Source organism: Arvicanthis niloticus, chromosome 29, assembly GCF_011762505.2.
Source record: "Arvicanthis niloticus isolate mArvNil1 chromosome 29, mArvNil1.pat.X, whole genome shotgun sequence".
Lineage (NCBI taxonomy): Eukaryota > Metazoa > Chordata > Mammalia > Rodentia > Muridae > Arvicanthis > Arvicanthis niloticus.
This window is the reverse complement of record NC_133437.1, coordinates 9,264,324-9,284,560: the sequence shown is the minus strand read 5'-3', so window position 1 is coordinate 9,284,560 and position 20,237 is coordinate 9,264,324. Positions and strand designations below refer to the sequence as shown.

The 20,237-nt window shown below is 38.1% G+C and overlaps 1 protein-coding gene across 18 annotated transcripts in view; it reads right to left on the bottom strand.

The window, feature by feature from the left end:
• Positions 1 to 12,434: 12,434 nt before the first annotated feature.
• Positions 12,435 to 20,237, bottom strand: part of Mef2c (myocyte enhancer factor 2C) — a 162,293-nt gene continuing 154,490 nt past the window's right edge. For 15 of the 18 annotated variants that reach the window (XM_076927084.1, XM_076927081.1, XM_076927087.1 and 12 more), the window contains one exon: positions 12,435 to 17,248. In XM_076927084.1, the coding sequence (XP_076783199.1) occupies positions 16,927 to 17,248 (322 nt within the window). In that variant the 3' untranslated portion in view covers positions 12,435 to 16,926. The remainder of the gene's footprint in view (positions 17,249 to 20,237) is intronic. The other 3 variants (XM_076927096.1, XM_076927094.1, XM_076927095.1) reach the window with 1 other exon arrangement.

The window sequence follows — 20,237 nt, the reverse complement described above, 5'->3', positions numbered from 1 at the left end:
GAAGAGAGCATCAGATTTCATTACAGACGGTTGTGAAACACCATGTGGTTGCTGGGAATTGAACTCAGAACTGCTGGGAAGAGCAGTCAGTGCTCTTAACCACCGAATTATCTCTCCAGCCCCTAAATGGGTGACTTTTAATAATTATAATCAGAATTTGGACCCTCATTGGTTATATTCTGGCATATGCAACTAGTCTTATATAAATTTAAAATTCTAAATTCTATTCTTTGTATTCAATTTTTTAATATTGTCAAATTATAAATCAGAAGCACAATAAAATTCTATCTTTTGAATCTATATTTCACAGTAACTTCTTTTTTTAAAAAAATATTTGTTTGTTTGTTTGTTTGTTTTGAGACAGGGATTTTCTGTGTAGTCCTGGCTGTCCTGGAACTCTCTGTGTAGACCAGGCTGGCCTTGAACTCCCAGAGATCCACTCACCTCTTATTCCCTAGTGCTATAATTAAAGGCTTGTGACACCTGGCAACTCCTTTTATAATTCATATAATGTGTTATTAAAGGAAAGGAAAACATGGGCTTTAGCAAATTAGGTGAAGTTTAAGGTTTAATGCACATATTAAAGTAGATACTGTAGAGGACATACTATCAGGGAAATGGAAAGTATTTTTTATGAATTATTATTTAATAATTCAAACTCAAAGACAAATATGATAACAAGCTGATAATTTTAAGGAAGAGAAGATAGATGTAGAATTCTGAAGCAAACAAGGTATATTTTGATTTGGTCAAGTAAGTTCTTTAGTATGTTCTAAAGGTCAAAATTTATACACACAGAGTGTTGAAACCAGGGTCAAACTTGGAGAGGCCAGGACAATGCATAAGAACCAAACACATTTTTGAGCCTTCTAATCTTACTTTGAAAATGTAACATACACACTGTGAAGTATCAGAGACTAATATCACCTCCCTTCTAGTTTAGGTGATGACAAGGACACATAAGTTGTAGAAGATGACATATTTTAATGCTCAAGTACTGGGAGCTCAGTGGGTGACTTCCAGGAACAGGTTGCAGGGGCAACAAAAAAGGCAGTTCAACAGAAGTATTGCTAAGGTCTGTACATTTTAAATTCTAAATATCATAATAATTCATATATATTATATGAATATCATATATTATATCTTATATCATAAATTCATATATCTAGATAGGGCAAATAGATTCTTTTTTTGTTTTTTTTTCTTTTTTTATTGGATATTTTATTTACTTACATTTCAGATTTCATTCCCTTTCTCCATGTCCCCCCCCACACCCCCTATCCCATCTCCCCTCCTCCTGCTTCTATGAGGGTGTGCCCCCCTACCTACCCACTCTCACCTCACCATCCTTGAATTCCTCCACACTGGGGTATCCAGCCTTCAGGGGACTAAGTACCTCCTCTCCCACCTATGTCCAATGAGACCATCCTCCCCTACATATACAGCTGGAGCCATGGGTCCCTCCCTGTGTGCTCCCAGGGTGGTGGTTTAGACCCTGGGAGCTCTGGTTGGTTGGTATTGTTGCTCTCCCCATGGGGCCACGAACCCCTTCAGCTCCTTCAGTCTTCTAACTCCTCCATTGGGAACTCTTTGATCAGTTCAATCCTTAGCTGTGAGCATCCACCTCTGTCAATGTTAGGCTCTTGCAGAGCCTCTAAGGAGACAGCTATATCAGGCTCCTGTCAGCATGCAGTTCCTGGCACTCACAACAGCATCTGCCTTTGATGACTGCACATGGAATGAATACCTAGGTAAGGCAGTCTCAGGACGACCCCTCCTTCAGTTTCTGGTCCACACTTTGTCTCCATATTTGTTCCCATGAATATTTAGTTACTCCTTCTAAGAGGGACTGAAGCACCCACACTTGGTCTTCCTTCTTCATGAGCTTCATATGGTCTGTGAGTTGTATCTTGGGTACTGCAAGCTTTTGGGCAAATATCCACTTATCAGAGAGTGCATACCATGTGTGTTCTTCTGTGATTGTGTTACCTCACTCAGGATATTTTCTAGTTCCATCCATTTGCCTAAAAATTTCATGAATTCATTGTTTTTAGTAGCTGAGTAATACTCCACTGTGTAAATGTACCACATTTTTTTGGTATCCTTTCCTCTGCTGTAAGACATCTCGGTTCTTTCCAGCTTCTGTTTATTATAAATAAGGCTGCTATGAATATAATGGAGCATATGCCCTTGTTATATGTTGGAGCATCTTTTGGGTTTATGCCCAGGAGTGGCACAGCTGGGTCCTCAGGTAATACTCTGTCCAATTTTCTGAGGAACCACCAGACTGATTTCCAGAATGGTTGTATCAGCTTGCAATCCCACCAACAATGGAGGAGTGTTTCTTTTTCTCTACATTCTCACCAGCATCTGCTATCACCTGAGTTTTGATCTTAGCTATTCTGACTGGTGTGAGGTAGAATCTCAGGGTTGTTTTGATTTGCATTTCCCTGTTGACTAAGGATGTTGAACATTTTTTTTAGGTGCTTTTAGATCATTCTAGTTTTCACAGTTGAGAATTCTTTGTTTAGCTCTGTACTCCAATTTAATAGGGTTATTTGATTGTCTGAAGTCTAATTTCTTGGTTCTTTGTATATATTGGATATTAGCACTCTATCAGATGTAGGATTGGTAAAGATCTTTTCCCAATCTGTTGGTTGCTGTTTTGTCCTATTGACAGTGTCCTTTGCTTTACAGAAGCTTTGCAATTTTATGAGGTCCCATTTGTCAATTCTTGATCTTAGAGCATAAGCCATTGATTTTCTGTTCAGGAACTTTTCCTCTGTGCCCAAGTATTCAAGGTTCTTCCCCACCTTCTCTTCTATTAGTTTCACTGTATCTGGTTTTATGTGGTGATCTAGGATCCACTTGGACTTGAACTTTGTACAAGGAGATAAGAATAGATTGATTTGCATTCTTCTATATGCTGACCTCCAGTTAAACCAGCACCATTTGTTGAAAATGCTGTTCTTTTCCCACTGGACAGTTTTAGCTCCTTTGTCAAAGATCCAGTGACCATAGGTGTGTGGGTTCATTTCTGGTCTTTAATTCTATTCCATTTATTTTTCTGCCTGTCTCTGTACCAAAGCCATGCAGTTTTTATCACTTTTGCTCTGTAGTATAGCTTGAGGTCAAGGATGGTGATTTCTCCAGAAGTTCTTTTATTGTTGAGAATAGCTTTTGCTACCCTGGGTATTTTGTTAATCCAAATGAATTTGCAAATTGCTCTTTCTGTCTCTATGAAGAATTGAGTTGGAACTTTGATTGGGATTGCATTGAATCTGTAGATTGCTTTCAGCAAGATAGCCATCTTTACTATAGTAATCTTGCGAGTCCATGAGCATGGGAGATCTTTCCATCTTCTGAGATTTTCATTAATTTCTTTCTTCAGAGACTTGAAGTTCTTGTCATACAGATCTTTCACTTGCTTGCTTATATTCACACCAAGGTATTTTTTATTATTTGTGACTGTTGTGAAGAGTGTCATTTTTCTAATTTTTTTCTCAGCATGTTTATCTTTTGAGTAGAGGAAGGCTACTGATTTGTTTGAATGAATTTTATGTCCAGCCACCATGCTGAAGTGGTCTAGGTTTAGGGGATCAGGTTTAGGGGTTCTCTGGTGGAATTTTTGGGGTCACTTAAGTACATTATCATATCATCTGCAATAGTGATATTTTGACTTCTTTTTTTTGTTTTTGTTTTGTTTTTTTTTTTTTTTTTTTTTTTTTTTTTTTTGGTTTTGGTTTTTCAAGATAGGGTTTCTCTGTATAGCCTTGGCTGTCCTGGAACTCACTTTGTAGATCAAGCTGGCCTCCAACTCAGAAATCTGCCTGCCTCTGCCTCCCAAGTACTGGGATTAAAGGCATGCGCCACCACTGCCCGGCTACTTCTTCCTTTTTTATTTGTATCCCTTTTAATTGCTTTTGTTGTCTAATTGCTCTAGCTAGGACTTCCAGTACTATAACAAATAGGGAGAGAGTGGGCAGCCTTGTCTAGTCCCTGATCTTAGTGGGACTGCTTCAAGTTTCTCTCCATTTAGTTTGATGTTGGCTACTGGCTTGCTGTATATTGCTTTTACTATGTTTAGGTATCAACCTTGAATTCTTGATCTTTCCAAGACTTTTACCATGAAGGGGTGATGAATTTTGTCAAATGCTTTCTCAGTATTTAGTGAGATGATCATGTAGTTTTTATCTTTGAGTTTGTTTATATAGTGGATTATGTTGATGGATTTCCATATACTGAACCATCCCTGCATTCCTGGGATTAAAGCCTATTTGATCATGATGGATGATTGTTTTGATGTGTTCTGGGATTCCATTTGCAAAAATTTTATTGAGTATTTTGCATCGATATTCATAAGAAACATTTATCTGATGCTCTCTTTCTTTTGTCTCCGTTTGGTTTAGGTATGAGCATAATTCATAAAACGAATTCGGTAGTGTTCCTTCTGTTTCCATTTTGTGGAATAGTTTGAAGAGTATTGGTATTAAGTCTTCCTTGAAGGTCTGATAGAATTCTACACTAAAACCATCTGGTCTGGGCTTTTCTTAGTGGAGAGATTTTTAATAAATGCTGCTCTTTCTGTAGGGGTTATGGAACTGATTATATGGTTTATCTGCTCCTGATTTAACTTTGGTACCTCGTATCTGTCTAGAAAATTATCCTTTTACTCCAGATTTTCCAGTTATGTTGAATATAGGCTTTTGTAGTAGGATTTGCTGATTTTTTGAATTTCCTCAGTTTCTGTTGTTATGTCTCTCTTTTCAGTTCTGATTTTATTAATTTGGGTATTGTCTCTGTGCCCTCTGGTTAGTCTGGCTAAGTGTTTATCTATCTTGTTGATTTTCTCAAATTACCAGCTCCTGGTTTTGTTGATTCTTTGTATAGTTCTATTTGTTTCTACTTGGTTTGATTTCAGCCCTGAGTTTGATTATTTCCTGTTGTCTACTCCTCTTGGGTGTATTTGCTTCTTTTTGTTCAAAAGCTTTCTGGTGTGTTGTCATGCTGCTAGTGTATGCTTTCTCCAGTTTCTTTTTGTAGGCACTTAGAATTATGAGTTTTCCTCTCAGCACTGCTTTCATTGTGTTTAATAAGTTTTGGTATGATGTGCCTTCACTTTCACTAAATTCTAAAAAGTCTTTAATTTCTTTCTTTATTTCTCCCTTGACCAAGTTATCATTGGGTAGAGCACTGTTCAGTTTCCATGTATATGTGGGCTTTCCATGTTTTTGTTATTATTGAACACCAGCCTTATTCCGTGGTGATCTGATAGGATGCAAGAGATTATTTTAATCTTTTGTATTTGTTGAGGCCTGTTTTGTGACCAATTATATGGGCTATTTTGGAGAAAGTACCTTGAGGTGATGAGAAGAAGGTGTATTCTTTTGTTACAGGATGAAATGTTCTATAGATATCTGTTAAATCCATTTGGTTCATAACTTCTGTTAGTTTCACTGTGTCTCTGTTCAGTTTTTGTTTCCATGATCTGTCCATTTTTGAGAGTGGGGTGTTGAAGTACCCCACTATTATTATGTGAGGTACAATGTGTTGAGCTTTAGTAAGGTTGCTTTTATGAATGTGGGTGCCCTTGCATTTGGAACATAGATATTCAGAATTGAGAGTTTATCTTGGTAGATTTTTCCTTTGACAAGTATGAAGTGTCCTTTATCTTTTTTGATAACTTTTAGTTGAAAATCAATTTTGTTCGATATTAGAATGGCTACTTCTGCTTGTTTCTTCGGACCATTTTCTTAGAAAATTGTTTTTCAGCCTTTTACTCCGAGGTAGTGTCTATCTTTGTCGCTGAGGTGTATTTTTTGTATGCAGCAAAATGCTGGGTCGTGTTTACATATCCAGTCCATTAGTCTATATCTTTTTATTGGGGGAATTGAGTCCATTGATGTTAAGAGATATTAAGGAAAAGTGATTGTTGCTTCCTGTTATTTTTGTTATTAGAAGTGAAATTATGTTTGTGTGGCTATCTTCTTTGTGGTTTGTTGGAACATTACTTTCCTGCTTTTTCTAGGTTGTAGTTTCCCTCCTTGTGTTGGAGTTTTCTATCTATTACCCTTTATAGGGCTGGATTAGTGAAAAGATATTGTGTAGATTTCATTTTGTCAAGGAATATTTTGGTTTCTCCATCTATACTAATTGAGAATTTTGCTGAGTATAGTAATCTGGGCTGGCATTTGTGTTCCCTTAGGGTCTGTATGACATCAGTCCAGAATCTTCTGGCTTTTATAATTTCTGGTGAGAAGTCTGGTGTAATTCTGATAGGTCTGCCTTTATATGTTACTTGACCTTTTTCCCTTATGGCTTTTAATATTATTCCTTTGTTTTGTGCATTTGATGTTTTGATTATTATGTGTCAGGAATTCCTTTCTGGTCTAGTCTATTTGGAGTTCTCTCGGCTTTTTATATGTTCATGGGCATCTCTTTCTTTAGGTTAGGGAATTTTTCTTCTATAATTTTTTTTGAAGATATTTACTCACCCTTTAAGTTGGAAATCTTCACTCTCATCTGTACCTATTATCCTCAGGTTTGGCCTTCTCATTGTGTCCTGGATTTCCTGGATGTTTTGGGTTAGAAGCATTTTGTATTTTGCATTTTCTTTGACAGTTGTGTCAATGTTTTCCATGTTATCTTCTGCACATTAGATTTCTCTTCTATCTCTTATATTCCATTGGTGATACTTGCATCCATGGCTCCTGAATTCTTTCCTAGGTTTTCTATCTCCAGGGTAGTGTCTTTTGTGATTTCTTTATTGTTTCTACTTCTGTTTTTAGATCCTGGATGGTTTTGTTTAATTCCTTCACCTGTTCATTTGTGTTTTCTTGTAATTCTTTAAGGGATTTTTGTGTTTCCTTTTTAAGGGCTTCTACCTGTTTACCTGTGTTCTCCTGAATTTAAGGAGTTTTTTTTTTTTTTTTTTTTTTTACGTCCTTCTTGAATTCCTCTATCATCAACATGAAAAGTGATTTTAAATCTGAATCTTGTTTTTCTTATGTCATGGGGTATCCAGGACTTGCTATGGTGGGAGAACTGGGTTCTGATGATGCCAGGCAACCTTGGTTTCTGTTGCTTATGTTCTTGTGCTTGCCTTTTGCAGTCTGGTTATCTCTAGTACTACCTGTACTCACTGTCTCTGACTGGAGCTTGTCTCTCCTGTTATCTTTGTTATGTCAGAACTCCTCAGAGTCCAGATGTTTCTCTGATCCTGTGACCCTGAGATCCTGGGTGAATGAGCTCCTGGGACTCAGGCTGTCTTTGAGATGCTAAAATTCTATGATCCTGGGTATGTTAGAGCCCCTGAGAGTTTAGCTTTCTTAACTGCTCTAAGTACAGTGGTTCCTCTAAGATGGGTCAGAATATGATGTCTTCACAGGAGCAGACCAGCTAGGAGTCTGCCCCAGCAAAAAGGTGGGTGAATAGATTCTTGAGTAATGGGAGTAATTAAACCTTATAGGATGAGTTCTGAATTTAGGTTTTAAAATTGCAGATAGGTGATTGGGAAATACTTGTGATTTCATCAGAAGAAACTGATTAACTAAGGCCCATTACTGTAGTCAGTGAAGAATCAAACTCTCAGTCTTAAGGTTGGGGGTCTGACCAATCTCAGATGACAGCCTGAAACCTTTGTGTTTGCAGATTTCAGGAGGCAAGCAAGCCATCCATCAGGAGCTTTGCTCCAAGCATGACACTTCCCAAAGCCCTTTCCAGTGGGAAGGGATCTTTCACTGGATGAGATCATTTGTGGCTTTTGGAAAAACTTTATTTCTCCCTCAGACTGGAAGCCTTTTCTGAAAATAAACACCATATTTGCATAGTGGAAAAAAAATAAAAAATGCATTTAATAGTATACATTATTAACCTTTTTTTCTCCCCACCCACATTTCCCTACCCTGCCCCTGCCACTTTGGTAACTTTTCTTGTCTCCTTGTGTATCTTCCTAATGTTTCTTTGTGTCATAGTTTTCCTTCTCCAGTTTCTTGCCTAAAATGCAACGTGTAATATATACTGCTTCAATCTGCCAGGTGTGGTGCACTAGGGAGGCAAAGGCAGGAGAATTTCTAAGTTTGAGGCCAATTTTGGTCTACAAATCAAGATGTAGGACAACCAGGAGAAACTTTGTCTTGAAAAACAAAAACATACAGACACATCTAGCAATGTGTTTTTGGTAATTTTTCATGTCAACTTATAGACGTTTCATCTTTTTTTCCCACTGCAGATTATTCCATCATATAGATACATCATAATTTATGTCAGCATTTCTCTACAGACTGGCCCTTCTTTACACTTTAATCAAAATTAGTATACGTTCGAATTTTAGGATACAAAGTGGTCTGTGTCTGCTAGCAGGAATCATATTTGTAAACAGTGAAACTCATAAAATATTTACGAAGTAAATGCTTAAGGAAATATTGTTCTTTCTAAAACATTGCTTCTAGGAATGAGTGTGTGTGTGTGTGTGTGTGATGAATTTAGCATACACAGCATAACCTTCTCCATGAGCATAAGAATTACATCTGAGCATCACTATAGCAGGGACCTACCAAATTGTCTTTGCAGAATGAATGCAGTATCCCTAAGGAAATAAAAAGAAAATAAAAATTTCTCTATTCATCATAGAGAAATTCTGACTATGCTCTCCACTGGGCTTTGGAGTACAATTAAGCAATATATAGGAAGAGTAGAGACCCTGAATTTTATAGTAATTAGTTCCTATCATGACATTACTTGAGCTTCAGAGTGAGTCACATGAATTAGTGACAGGAAATCAATGTAGTAGTTGATTGTATTAATTTAAGTATGACTTCCCTTGTCAGGAGCAACATTTGTCTGACTTTCATTCAGGGTGGGGGAATATTGCACAGTATAACTGTGTACCAAGGGAAATGCAGGTTGGGTCCATTGCACAGAAAATCGTTGGTATATGTAAGTATCTTTTTGCTACCCACCAGCTTCTATTTGCTTTCCCAGGTTGCCCCTGCTACTGTTACTGTAAAGGCAGTCTTGGTTTCTTTTTGTTGAAGGGAGGGCCAGACATGGGTATGATGAGGGTCCTATTCCCCTCACTGACTTTGTAGGGTCTTAACAAGCTTTCTCCTAGTTACTATTTATCTGGGGATTGTCCCTCTGCTCCTCAATGTTCCTTCCCTTTCAATCTGGTGTTTGCAATGAAGGTTATTCTCATCCCCATTTGGCCAAGGACAAAAGTTAGCTGCCGGAAACAGGCACAACAGGGTTGTGGGTCATGCCTGTGGAGACCATAGGACTGATAATGACCTCCAGGCCAAGGCTGTGTCAAAATCAGAAAATACATGTTAGGCCCCCAACTACAGCCTCCATACTTTTCCTTAACTCTTACGTCTTAATCAAAGGTGCCCAGAAAAGCACCTGTATTGGGAAGATCAAAGAGTAGCCTCATATTGGGTGATGAAGATATTTATTTCAGGAAGTAGAGAGACAGACAGTATTGAGAAATACAGAATGAGAACGTGCAATTACCTTAATTCTTTTACTACCACACCTGGATTACAAGTCCCTTAGTAAGGGCAACCCATAGGAAAATGCCACAGTAACTTTTGAATAAAATTGGAAAAAATGATATTTTAAATTTACAAAGTAAAAATTCAGATATTCTGCGCTAGATAGATTTCCATGGACAAATACTAATAACTGTATTAAATTAAGATACCCCAAATCATTGACAGAAATAACATCCAGTTTGGGCTTTGGGGGCACATGGTACAAACTTCTAGCCATTGGTGAGGATGGCTCCTGTTTGTCTTCTTCTTTTTTTTTTTTCTGTTTCCTAAGCTATACCCTGCTTAGACACCACCTTAAGTGTAAAAGGCCTTCCTTTGGTCCGTGAAATTGCTACATACTCAAGCTATCTTTCTCTTTTGGTTTGTTTTTGAGACAGGGTTTCTCTTTGTAACACTGTGCTGGAATTTGTTGTATAGACCAGGCTAGTATCAAACTAACATAGATCCACCTGCTTCTGCCTTGTGTGCCACATCTGATATTCAAGCTAGCTTTTACTTTAGCTACGAAAATTTAGGAGTTTAATTCATATATGCTGCCTGAAATTTGGTAATACCTGCCAGATAATCTCTTGTTCTCTCTTGTCTCCCACAACAGTTTGTCAAAATGGCTGTCTTAGCTATTTCTCACGGCAAGCACAGTGCTTCTATTTTCTTCCTCTGTGGCCCCAGTAAAGTCCTTGACATTGCTGTGTGTGTAATATTTTCTTGTATGTTCTCTGACCTTGGCAGATTCTGTTTTCCTTTTGTCTGACAAGCTCACTCACAGGTATGGCTTCACTATTATTACTTCTGCTGCTAACAACCAAAATGTCATCTTCAACATTAACTGAGTTTAAGCTTGTGTTTATATTTGTGTGGATATAAAGCAAAGTCACCCTGCTGGAGTAACTATTGTCTCATGCAGCAATAACTTTATTTGTAATTTCAAGATCCTAATCATTTAAAGCTCAATACTGTAAACTCTCATAATTCTTAATTAATTAATCTAACCATTTGCTGAATTATAACAATTCTATTTTATAAATAAATTACCCGATTTCTTTCTTCTCTTCTTTCTTTCTTCTCTCTCTCTCTCTCTCTCTCTCTCTCTCTCTCTCCCTCTCTCTCTCTTTCTTTCCTTCTTTCTTTTTTGACAAGGTCTTACTATGTAGCCCTGGTTATCCTGGAAATAACTTAGTAGATTAGACTGGCCTCAAACCCACAGTGATTCTCCTGGTTCTGCCTCTTGGAGTGTTGGACTTTAAAGGCATAGATCTCCACACCACTACTTAACTGGTTTCTTAAGTCCACAGATATTATCAAGTGCTCGCCAATTCTCCCACTGTCATCTCTCATCTCTGTTTCATGGCTTCCCTTTTTTGAAATAGACTGGGCTAGAATTCTTATGTATTTTCATCGTGCCCTTTCACCCGAGTGTCTTTGTATCTGCTGTTTCTTCCTGAAGGATTTCCTTACCTGGGGGTAGCAGCATAACAGCGGGGCCCAGTGGAAAGTGAAAAAGTGGGGCTGCTTTTCATAAAAGCAGAAAAAGGTATCTTCCATTAAAGGTATTAATGTCCTTCTCCTTTGCCCATGTTCTACTATCCCACCGCACTCAGCCTACAGAACACAGTCTCACAGATGACATTATTATGTTCCATGGAGGTGAGAACAGGATACTAGTGTCAACCCAGGGCAGAGCCATGGGACACAAAGTCAGCCTGCTTGGTTCTTCTGAGCCTTTCTTAACTCTGACCATCTTCTAAAAGGAAAGGCAAGGCTGTTCTAGCCAAGGAGATTTTAAAGTCTGAACAAACTGGGCCTGTTCTCTGCCCTACTCTCAAGATGGTCAAAGTCTCTGAAGACTCTTCTGACAACTTTCAACCTCCCATTAGTCCACGAGTTTCCTGAAACAGGGGATGCATATTCATGATCCCTGGAAGTTACTACAGAAGTCACAGATAGTTATTGCTTAATAAACCCTTGCTGGAACTCAAAGAAAGCAATTCTAAACTCAAAGCCATGTGCAAAGTCTCCATGAGGCACTTTCATTTTTCAGACCAAGAATGACTGCTAATGAAAAGTCCAAATTGTCTAACTGCCTCTCAGCTCAGACCTTTTTTTCCTGCTAGTTTCTGTATCAACTCATATTGATCTCTTAAGGATGCTCATATTAGACATTTTAATTGGATTATGGTAACGTAAATAATGTGTAGTTTTAACAATGTAGTATGAATCTGCTTTTTAAGTATCAAATATTTAGATATAAGCCTATGTTTCCAACTTAAAAAAAAAGACTTTATTTATTTATTTATTTATTTAATGTATATGAGTAACTGTAGCTGTCTTCAGACACACCAGAAGAGGGCATCAAATCCCATTACAGATGGCTGTGAGCCACCATGTATTTCCTGGGAATTGAACTCAGGACCCTTGGAAGAGCAGTCAGTGCTTCTAACTGCTGAGCCATTTCTCCAGTCCATTTCCAACTAAAAAAAAATTTTTTTTGATTAAAAAAGAAAGGCTTCTGAAAACACTTTCTGCACATTTTAGTTAAAACAATGATTTATTTCACTGGAGTGTTTTTCATGAAGAACCTGGCAAGTTCTGTCAATAGACAAGCAAAGATCTTCATGGAACTACTTTGTGAAAAAGAAACTGAACTAGTCTGTAAAAAGCTTCAACTTCTCAGACTGGCTGAATATTACGTTATCTTAAGAACTGTTACCCAATTCACACCTTCCCACACATACCCATCGTTCCATACATTTTGAGCTGAAAACTGAGAAAGCTCATTTGTACTTGGGGAAAAGCTGCTTTAAAAAAAAAAAAAACATGATAAAGTGGAATAAATTTAAACAGCAAAACAGTAATTTAAAAAAAAAACGCACCACAGACACTGTATCACTAAGAAAGCCAGTAACTTTACTGAATTGTCTGCAAAATACAAATTATACCTTATTTCCAGCAGGAGAAACTTTTGAAAATTTCCCACTTGAATTCACTACAGACAGCTGAATTTTAAGTCCCTTGAGATACACACGTGTGGTTAGCTTAGGTATACCATCTTGTCATCTAGTGGCGACAAAGTCCAGCTTATGCCGCTCTGAGCCTCTGTTTGAATACTTGTTGCAAATGCTTGTATGCCCTCATTTACAAGCTATTTTAATTATTGTCATTGAATGGAAACAAGTCCCCAGAAAAGGAAAAAGGAAGAAAAACAATACGGCAAACCACCTGAAGCAATCCAAGCTCTGTGCCTACGGTGACCCTTGTCTGCTTACTCCAAGAGTTCACTGCTGCATCCGAACCACAACCAGAATCCATCACTTAGCCAACCTCTCTGAATTAAATTGAGGTATCAATCAATTTGAGGTATGAACAGGGAAGGCAAAACGCAATACCCAATTATGAATAACCAAAATGGACAAATTTAATGCAGAAGCTAAGTGGCTTGGATTGCTCCACATCTTTGGTTAAAACATAGTAAGAAAAGCCTTTAATTACATCTGTAGTCTGAAGAATTCTACCAGACACCAGCATTCAAGCAATCTTCAAAAGATCTGTAGTGGCAGGAAATTAACGCCATAGAACTGACGACACTGTAGCAGATGGGCCAGGCAGAACAGATGAAGGACTCCATGCTTAGGCAACAGCCTTTATTGAAGGTTCAAGTGGCTTCTTCTTTAAAATAAAGTTTTAAAGAAAGAAATACAAAGCATTTACTCTCTGAAGGGACAAAAAAGAGGCGGGGGGGGGGATCAAGGGAGCAAAATGTTATCTCAAAAAGGGTGTGCCGAAAACCAAATACATACAAGTGAGAGAGGGCAGACACGCTTTTGAAAAGTGTATAGAAATTTGTTTTGAAATTCTCACGTTAGTTAACCTTTAAATGATCTAAAGATGACAGGCATTTTCATATTCATCATTACAAAACATTAAACTCCACCTTTGGGAAAAAAATAAGCAATTTTACTAAAAACCACATTTTTTTTTTTTTAAAAAGGTTGAAATCAACAGCCTCCACACATCAAGGCGCACAAGCCACAGGCTGCGTGGCTGGCACATGCTGCAGTGCACACGACACAGGCTGTGTGGCTTGCGTGTGCTGCAAACACCATTACCAGCATTTCTCAGCTCACTGTTACCAAAACTCTTTGAAAATAGAATTCAGTATGACAATACTCTCAGCCATGTAAAATGCCACTTATGGTCCTTCTACTTGCAATGATGAATGTTGTCTGATATGCTATTCTAGGCCAGGTAATGTAAAATAAGAATCCCCCCCCCCCCGTGCTCTGCCCCAGACTTCTGGATTCAAAGAACTTTGTGTGGTTAAAATCCATACTAGATTTGCAAATACAGTAAATGGTGAGTTACAGAAAAGGCAAGGGCAAAGACAGACAGTGACGGTTGATAGAACGTGACTGGTCACAATAAAAATTGTGCTTCTCATTAAATCATATCTACAAGTCTCTGATTATCCCTTCGCTCTTGGCTACTGCTTTGAATGCAATAGTGGGAATGAGGTGACTGGCATCCATTTTTCAAGTGAGTCTTTTCTTGAGTTTGTTAAAAAAAAAAAAAAAAAAAAAAAAAAAAAAAAAAAAAAAAAAAAAAAAAAAAACCATTGTCAGAACTGCTATAAATAGAGAAGGCTTCTGCTGACAAATGTGCTCACTCTATCTTTAGCATTAGAAACTTACACTCGCTTGTTTACGGAGGCAAATGGCAGGTTAAAAATTTAATATGGCTATTTCTTCATATTTTTATATGACCCTTTCCTATCCACTGGTAAGATTCTATTGATCTTGATGAACAAATGCACTTCGAAACGACAAGGAACATTTGTGATATGCTTGCATATTTGACACACATTAAGTTATAAACATGAACTCTCAGGATGGAATCAAGTCTGGAGTGAAATAATGGCGGACTTTCATTTTCATTCTATGTGCATGTTTGCCTGTACACATGACTATGCAAACAGGTGTGCAAGTAAGCATGTTTGTAAGGATGAGTTCCTGTTTTGCTTCTGCATAAATACTAGTCTTCATGTTTCATGGATACTTTTAGTAGTGGAATATATATGAAATGGTTGATGTCTTTATTTTGATTTTAATATATAAAACATTACAACAAGGCAGGCTAGCATCCTATACGGATACAACCGAAGGTGCATTGTGGTCTAATTCTGGATTGCAGATCAAGTTAAGAAAAATATAGCCTCGTTAATAAGGTCTTTTGGCTTCTGCCACCCAGCGGCAGCTTTTTACAGTGAGAAACACATAGCAACTATGCAGCTAAGAGGAAAAAAACCTGGATAAGCACGTCCTACACGTGACCTAGCAGGACTGATGTTATCGCATTCTTTGTTCTGTATGTCGGTATTGACGACAGGATGAATCGACAGATCTTCATATTCCAAGAGAAGGGAGTCATTCCTCGCCTGAAACATCACTTAAACACTATATATTGACTCTTATGGCACTCGCTTTTTAAGGGGTCTGAAAAATCAATCCCTTACACATGAATATTAGACAAGAGTTAAATTATCTTGAAAATTAAAAAAGGGGGACATAGAGAAAGGTTGCTTAAAAATGGGATTTCTTGAAATGGCTGTTAAATCTCTTTATTGAAGAAAAAAATAGGTGACATACATGCTTTATGCAGAAGTGACATTTGGGGGTCCTGACACACCAGGCTGTTCAACAGTCCTGTACTGCTGATGAGATTGTTAGGGGTCAGTTAAAATCATGAAGGTGGACACCAAGTAACTATCCTTTAACTGTTTCCTTCCTCTCCAGCACCCAGTTTTTCACATTGTTCTCCTCCAGAACCCTGTAACTTCTCCATCAAGTAAAGCACACCAGTTGTTCCTAGGGCCCAGCTTGCAGGACTTATGCTCCAACACAGCTTCTTACTCTGGGCATATTTCTAAGAAACATCAAATTCAAGGCTGAAAATGAACTATGTAAATTTAGAATATGGGCGAGTTAGGATAGGAACTTACAGAATTCCAAGATGCACGGTGCAATAGATCTGAAAGGGGCCCTGCTTTTGATAAAATGAAAAAAAAAAAAAAAAACATCAAAACAAAAAACCAAAAAATAGTTTGAAAGAAACCAATTAGTATATACAATGCATGTCAGTTGACCCAATAGTTTGCTGATGTTTTAAAAAAACAATTTAGGATGTTGTAATATGTTCTAACCCCACAGCTTATCCTTTTGACAGCTGACCTTGAACTTATAAAATGTATGCAGAGTAAAAGAAATCAGAAAGAAAATAGTTACTCAAATGTGCAACTGCACAAATATACCCCCCTCCCGCTATTAAGAAAACAAAACTTCTGCCATTACCATAATATTATATATATTAGAAAGCTATACACAAGCATGTTAATTTCACAGATTTTTAAAAGATTCTTAATATTTTATATAATTAGAAATACACATTTCAAAAACAAAACTTCTACAAAGAGAAAACAGTTATCTTGGTTAGCAAAGCATGGAGTTCCTCATGGCTTAGGGTAGTGCTTTCTATACAAAAAGTCCTTTGTGGGTTTTTACAGGACTGTTTAAAATATTAGCGAAGCTATTGAGGGGGAAAAACACATTTTGGCTTAAGTAAACTACAAAAAGCCACAAATGCTTTGCAAACTCTTTCTTACCTTTTATATGAAAATAAGCAAAATGTAATGTACATATTTTTATATTTTTATTTAATAAGAGATGCAGACCCAGATTTATTTATTTAATTAAATACGTTAGCTCTCAAACGCCACACTTTTTTTTTTCCTTGTCTTTTCTTTTAAAGTAGGTATGGTCCTCTTTGAATGGTTTCTGATCCTTTTGAATGAGTGCCATTCGCCAATGATAGGCCTGCAGGTTTGTGCTCGGGTATTAGGTGACCGGGCATGTTCCTAACATTTACCAGTGGCCACCCCTTGCTGGGTCTGTCCAAACTTCTATACATTTTTCTATATGTTGCATAACAGCTGCTCTCTCTTTCAGTAAAGATCTGCCGCTTTTGGCAAATGTTTCCTTTTGTCTATATTTACATGTAAATAACGTTGAACCTGCAACATGACACTATCTATTGTAACATACATTTTGCAAAGGGTCACAACAGTGAAAAGAAGTTAGCCTTAAAATCTATTTTGTACAAGTGTTCTGTTGTACAACTCAAGTGCTAAGCATATCTCAGCATTTCTGTTTATCTTTATACTGTATCACTGAGGCAATTTAAAAGTACTTTTACAAAACAGAGTACCTGACTTTTTTTTTTTTTTCCACACACGGCACATATAATGCATATCGACCCCCCTTCCCCATTAAGGTATAGCACACACACACACTGCAAGAAAAAAAAAAACTATTAAGTAATAATGTGATCATGTTGCCCATCCTTCAGAGAGTCGCATGCGCTTGACTGAGGGACTTTCCCTTTCGTCCGGCGAAGGTCTGGTGAGTCCAATGGGGGAGTGGAATTCGTTCCGGTGATCCTCCCGGTCGCTCCCATCGTAGGAACTGCTACAGCTGCTCAAGCTGTCAACAGGAGATCTCCCCGCCTCGTGGCGCGTGTGTTGTGGGTATCTCGAAGGGGTGGTGGTACGGTCTCTAGGAGGAGAAACAGGTTCTGACTTGATGTTGAGGCTTTGAGTAGAAGGCAGGGAGAGATTTGAACTCTGAGATAAATGAGTGCTAGTGCAAGCTCTGTAGGAGGAAAGGAAACCCAGTTACAGATGGAGGAGCCCTGCAGGCCCCGGAACTCACATTACAAACACAGCAGTTAAAGACTTGCATAGACTCTAGTGCATGCCCAGAGTGAGTGCAGCTAGGCACTGGGGGTGGGGGTGGAGGCACTGCCTGGAGCCATGGAGACTGTCTCTGCCTGGTGGTAAACACACTACTTAACTGGTCCAGGCCTCAGGAATCATCTCCAGCTCCTAAGAGACTCTGTAACTGTATAGATTACCTTTTCATAAAGGATTAAGACACGGTACAACAGTCATTCTGTGTTCATGGGATTTTCCCCTATACTATATCCAATCTTTAATTTTCTGAGCCTTGGGAGACAGTGTTTGACTTTGAATGGGACACTCTTGTTTTAGCAACGCCTGTGTTTGAGATTATTTTTAAAAACTTGTTATTGTTAAAAAATTTCTCCCCCTTCGACTGATATGCTCATATAAATAAAGATACATACTATTAAAGAAAAGTGAACACTTTGAATCTCAAGTGAACAGAACACATCAAGCACTGTGAAATTATATATAACTGATGAAAATCTTGAGGCGGGGGAGGAGGGGAAAAGAAAAAGGACTGAATAGTATCTGTAGGAAATTTAAAAACTGGTTTAAAATCATCTCACTAAAACTGATACCTAGCTGGACTTTCACTATCATTTGCAGCTGTATGGGATGACAATGTGTGCTTAGGTAACACTTCTTACTTATAACTAATATTAACAGATTCACCTGTTGTTTGTGGAGAAAAGCGCATACCATTACTGTGCTTCTAACTGTCGCTGATTTGCACAGAGTGCATTCTGGGTGACTTTGGACAACTGTTAGCCTAAGAGAAAAGCATTAAGCTATTAAGTGTGAATTGGTGATCAGTGGTGGTGCTCAGGGTGAACTGTGTTCAATCGGCTGTCATCAGCGGTAAGAGTTTTGTTTGCTTGTTTGTTTTGTTCTGTTCTTGCTTCCTGATTGCACTGACACGAACATCCAGTCAATCTGCTCTAACTGTAATGTCAAGAAAGCACCGCAGTCTCTTTAATGGTGGGATACTTACAGAAAATAATTATATGTACAGAGACACCGGTTTTAAACAAAAGAAAGCAAGCCTACCTAGTAATGTATGCAATTATGCTTCTCTCTAACGAAGAGAACTACATGTGGGCAAGTGTCTTTCTGAACATGGAGACAAGGCCAGTGTACTTCACAGACAACAGTGGGATAACTTGGGGCTGGCCTCTTTGGAGATGTGACACAGGGTTAAGATGTACAGAGATAGAAAATTAGTCAGAAACGAGATTATCTTTGAGTAATGTTTTATACAAAAGCACCACCTACTGGCAAGGAATGACTTTCCCCTTATTAGTAGATGAGCTAACATGGAGGACGTTATAAAGGGAGTTCCTCCCTGCTTTAATGAGCCCTTCTTTTTCAGGCAGTCTGAGCACTCAAATAAAGATGCCAACCCAGTGCACACGGTTTTCAATCTATGTTTATCTATGGAACTACTTTTCTAAAGATTATCATTTTAGTCTACATTAGTTCTCTGATTTTCTAAGTCTTTTAATTAAACTGTCTTTAAATCGAGACTATATTAAGATGGGGGAACAGGAAAACACCTGTATTTCAAAGGCTTCATAATGGTGGACTATTTTATATTGGTTCAAAGTTACTTAATGATTCATTTTGATGTTTGAGGAGATCCTCTTTTGATTTCAGGAAGAAAGAGTTTTCCTGGCTCCGGGTAAGAAAAACCATTTCCCTAACATTTAATTAAATGCTTCTGCTGTAGATCATACAAGTGCTTAACAATGAATGTCAATTAGGAGCCTTGAAATGACACAGCATATCAATAAATACCTTTCTTCACCTTTTGACACTTAGCTTGCATTTCTCTAAATACAATAGAATGAGAAATTTCTAAAAATGTAGTGAGTTGGGTTACATAGGTAACTTAACTTGTCTATATAAATTAACTTGAAAGTGGTGTGAACAAAAGATATGCCTTTAATGTCATCAGAAACATGAATTATCCTTTTATCTGTTTCAGTTCCCATTATCAATGGTCATGCAGAAGTTTCACTGCATCTTGTTCCCCACAAAAGATGGGGTATTTATTTGTTGGCAATTCTTTTCCATGAGTGGAACAACTTATCTGTGGGCAGGGTTTCATTTGACAGCACACATGTATATAGTTTTATTCTGAGCTGGGTAGCTGTTGGAACTGAATCTGCCGCACAGAATTCTATATGGTGTCTTCAGCTCAACTTCATTTCGCTGTAGCACAGACCACAACATAGACTGGCTAATCCCTGCTATCAGAGGTACTCTCTTGTCAAGAGAAGGCAGCATTAGTATCACTTAACTGTACATATGCTAGTTTGTTCTTGGGAACAGAATACAGCCATAGATAATTGTGAGACTACAGGTGTGAGTGACTGAGAAAGAGGTAGGAGGAGGGGCCGGCGTCAGGCATGTAGGTGCCTTGTCAGATCTTCTCAGCTACTTCTGGTCCACTATACAAGATTTTAAGCTGAGAAAGCTACCCTTCCTTCAAATTGCTCAGAGATAAAATGCGGCTAGTTTTATTTACGTTCCTGTCACTCTGCCACCCCAATAGAATCAGTTTTTTTAAAACTATATTTATCTTCTCCCCCTCTGTGAGGCATTTAATCCCTGTGTCTCAGCCTTTTGAGTGCTGGGATTATAGGTGTGTATATAGCTCTCAATTCAGCCTAATCTTTTTTTTTTTTTTTTTTAAAGATTGATTCGTTTTTATTTATGGGTATATGTGTATGTCTCTGTGTGGGTTTGGGTATATGTGTGCAGGTGCCTGAGGACCTCAGGAGAGGGTGTTGTATTATCCGGAGCTAGAATTACAGGCATTTGTGAGCCAGCTGACATGGCTGCTGAGTCTTCTGCCAGACTAGTAAACACTTCTAGTTGCTGAGACATCATCTGTC